Raw genomic sequence first — 2,997 nt, 5'->3', positions numbered from 1 at the left:
GCCCTCTGCCGAGCTGGGAAACATGCAGAAGTTTGGTGATATTTACTCATCCTTTCTCTGAGTGACTTGGAGAAGTTGTCAGTTTAATGATCTGGGACAATGTACAGGGGACCTTTCTGTAAGGAGCCACACTTCAGATACACTGAGAGGGAAACTACAGTTAAAATACAAAAAAACCATTGATTTATCTTGCTCCTTGAATTTATCCCTCCCTCTGTTACGAACTTTGTTTTTGTATGTATTTTATATGCACTGTAATCTAACTAGGCACAACAAAAACACCAGCATGTGTTCTCTATTCCATTGAATACTGAGGGCATTCTGAGGCATGTGCTCCCATGTAGATTAATGTAAATCTAGTACACAGACAGATCAGGTTCAAACAGGTTGCTGGGGAAATGAGAAACAGCCCTGAAATCGCCTTGGGATTCCCTATGAACAATAACAACATCTTGCTGGGGATTGCCTGCAGTTCTGGAGACACCTCACGGTTTGCTTCCCAATCTTGGCCCACTCCTGGAAGTCGCTGTGGTTCTGTTCGCCGAGCTGGGAATTTGTGTGGCAGACGTTTCGTCCCCTGTCTAGGTGACATCCTCAGTGCTTGGGAGCCTCCTGTGAAGCGCTTCTGTGATGTTTCCTTCGGCATTTGTAGTGGTTTGAATCTGCCGCTTCCTGTTGTCAGTTCCAGCTGTCCGCTGCAGTGGCCGGTGTATTGGGTCCAGGTCGATGTGCTTATTGGAAGCAGAAGCGGCAGGTACAAACCACTATAAATGCCAGAGGAAAGATCACAGAAGCGCTTCACAGGAGGCTCCCAAGCACTGAGGATGTCCCCTAGACAGGGGACGAAACATCTGCAACACAAATTCCCAGCTCGGCGAACACAACCACAACAACGAGCACCCGAGCTACAAATCTTCGCCCAAACTTTGAACTCCTGGAAGTCCCCTGTAAATCCTCCCATTCAGAGCATCCTTTTCCAAAAGCTGTGGCCCAGTAAAATTCAAAGGCAGCAAACCAGAGGATGAAGACTATAGAGAGCCACAGTTTGGACAGTTTTAACATCATCCATTCCAAACTCCTATCAAAGTGCTTTGTTTTCCTTCACTATCAGAAAGCAGACACATCAAACACACAGGCACACTGATGTCCTTTTGTGCTTCCTTGTATTTTCCAATCTCATTGTCCTTTGGCAGACGTGAGAGACATAGGGCACTGGTTATTGGTCCCTTCCTCATTCAGGGCCACCAAGATTTCTTCAGGGGATAATTCTTAAAATAAATTTGCCGCTTGGTGCCGTAGATCCAGAAGCGGCCGCTCAGATCCTCCCAGGTGAAGAGCACCTTATTGACAGGGATAGCCGTGAGAGTATGTTTCTGTTGGAGAATGCGGGAGTCAGGCCAGCTGAAGTGGGACTCCTGCACCAGGAGCTGTGAGGCCAAGTTGACTTCCTCCTCGGTGCAGGTGCTGATGGGAGTGACCAACTCTGAGGTCCGGTCATATATAACCATCCCGTGGTCCTTCTGCAAGATGGAGGTGGGGAAGTCCTCTTCAGCGATGAGCTTGTCCCGGCGCTGGGTCACGTACTCCACTTTCAGGTTGGTGAAGTACCAGACCTTACCCATGCCACCACACCGGAGACACTGGATGTGGCCAATAGCCGCACATCTCTCACAGTCAGTCGTGTTGTTCGCTGTGCACACTGGACACTGACTCAACATCCCACCCCTCTCAGACGAACTGGCTTTCTGGCAGGTGATTTCGCCAGAACCCCAGCACGTTGCACACAGGACAAGACCTCGGCCGTAACAGCTGATACACATTCCTTTTTTGTCACTGTTGGGCATGTGAAAGTACTTGGTCTCATCTTGGAAATATTTGACAGGGAAACACTGTACCTCCCAGGCTTTTAATTTCTTGTTGGGTGGGAGTGCAGCTCCAAGTATTGGACTTTGCTGACAGGAGAACTTCAAAGCCCTTTGCTCAATAAAAGTGTCCAGAACATAGTAAAATATTATTGACGGTATGATCTCCTTAATCTCCATCTTCCGAGCCAATTCGTTCTTGTAGTGGAGTTTATGCCGCACCCAGGCCATCAGAGTATTTCTCACTTCCTTCTCAGTCAGGATCTCTGGTGATACAGAACGCACTGGGTTTTGTAACTCATAGTCATCGGGTGTTTTAATCACTCTGGGAGCAGGAATGTTGGTCCAATCGTGGGTCTCTCCAGAGGTTGAATCAGTGAGTTTCTTTTCAAGCTGTGAGTCCTCTGACCACCTGAATATCCTGTAAAACAGAAGGTAGATTGCGTTACCACAGACAGTTCGAACAGAAACAAGCCATTTGGTGCAAAGGGTCAGTGTGCCATTGAGTCATAGAGGTCTATACCTCAAAGCAATCAGATCCACGCCAGTCAAAAACAACCACTTAACTATTTGCATCCCATCTTCCAGCACTTGGTCCATTGCTTTGCTTAGCTTGGCGTTGGAAGTGCACATCTAAATATTTCCTCAATGTTTTGAGAGTTTCTGCCTCTGTCGCCCTTCCAGGCAGTAAGTTTCAGATTCTCACCACCCTCTGGGTTAAAATTTTTCTCCTCACATCTCCTCTAAACCTTCTGCCCACTACCCTTAAATCTATCATTCCCTGGTCATTGATCCTTCCATCGAGGGGAAAAGTGTTTTTTTTCCTGGCTACACCAGCCTATGCCTCTCATGATTTTATATAGATCAGTCATGTCTCCTCTCAGTCTCCTTTACTCTAAAGATGACAACCCTAATCTGTTTAATCACTCTAAATAGCTGAAACTCTCCATCCCAGGCAACACCCTGGTAAATCTCCTCTACACCCTCTCCAGCGCTATCACATCCCTCCTATATGGATTTCACAACTGCACACAACAATCTGGTTGTGGCCTTGCTAATCTTTCATATAATTCCATCATCACCTCTCTTCTCTTAAACTCTGAGCCTTGGCTAATGAAGGTAAGTATACCATTTG

The 2,997-nt window shown here is 46.9% G+C and overlaps 1 protein-coding gene across 1 annotated transcript; it reads right to left on the bottom strand.

The window, feature by feature from the left end:
* Positions 1–1,235: 1,235 nt before the first annotated feature.
* LOC140467072 (protein SSUH2 homolog) lies at positions 1,236–2,495 on the bottom strand. The gene is made up of 2 exons (XM_072563133.1): positions 2,386–2,495; positions 1,236–2,283 (listed from the first exon to the last, which is right to left on the bottom strand). Exons 1-2 carry the CDS (start codon positions 2,493–2,495, stop codon positions 1,236–1,238), a joined length of 1,158 nt encoding a protein of 385 aa, XP_072419234.1.
* Positions 2,496–2,997: the final 502 nt, after the last annotated feature.

The sequence above is a fragment of the Chiloscyllium punctatum genome, chromosome 45, assembly GCF_047496795.1.
Source record: "Chiloscyllium punctatum isolate Juve2018m chromosome 45, sChiPun1.3, whole genome shotgun sequence".
Classification (NCBI taxonomy): Eukaryota; Metazoa; Chordata; class Chondrichthyes; order Orectolobiformes; family Hemiscylliidae; genus Chiloscyllium; species Chiloscyllium punctatum.
This window is presented reverse-complemented; position numbering and strand designations above follow the sequence as displayed.

Coding starts and splice junctions, on each gene's coding strand:
- LOC140467072 (XM_072563133.1), bottom strand. CDS start 2,495: ATGTGCACTTCCAACGCCAAGCTAAGCAAAGCAATGGACCAAGTGCTG. Junction 2,284..2,385: donor GTGGATCTGATTGCTTTGAG/GTATAGACCTCT, acceptor TCTGTTTTACAG/GATATTCAGGTGGTCAGAGG.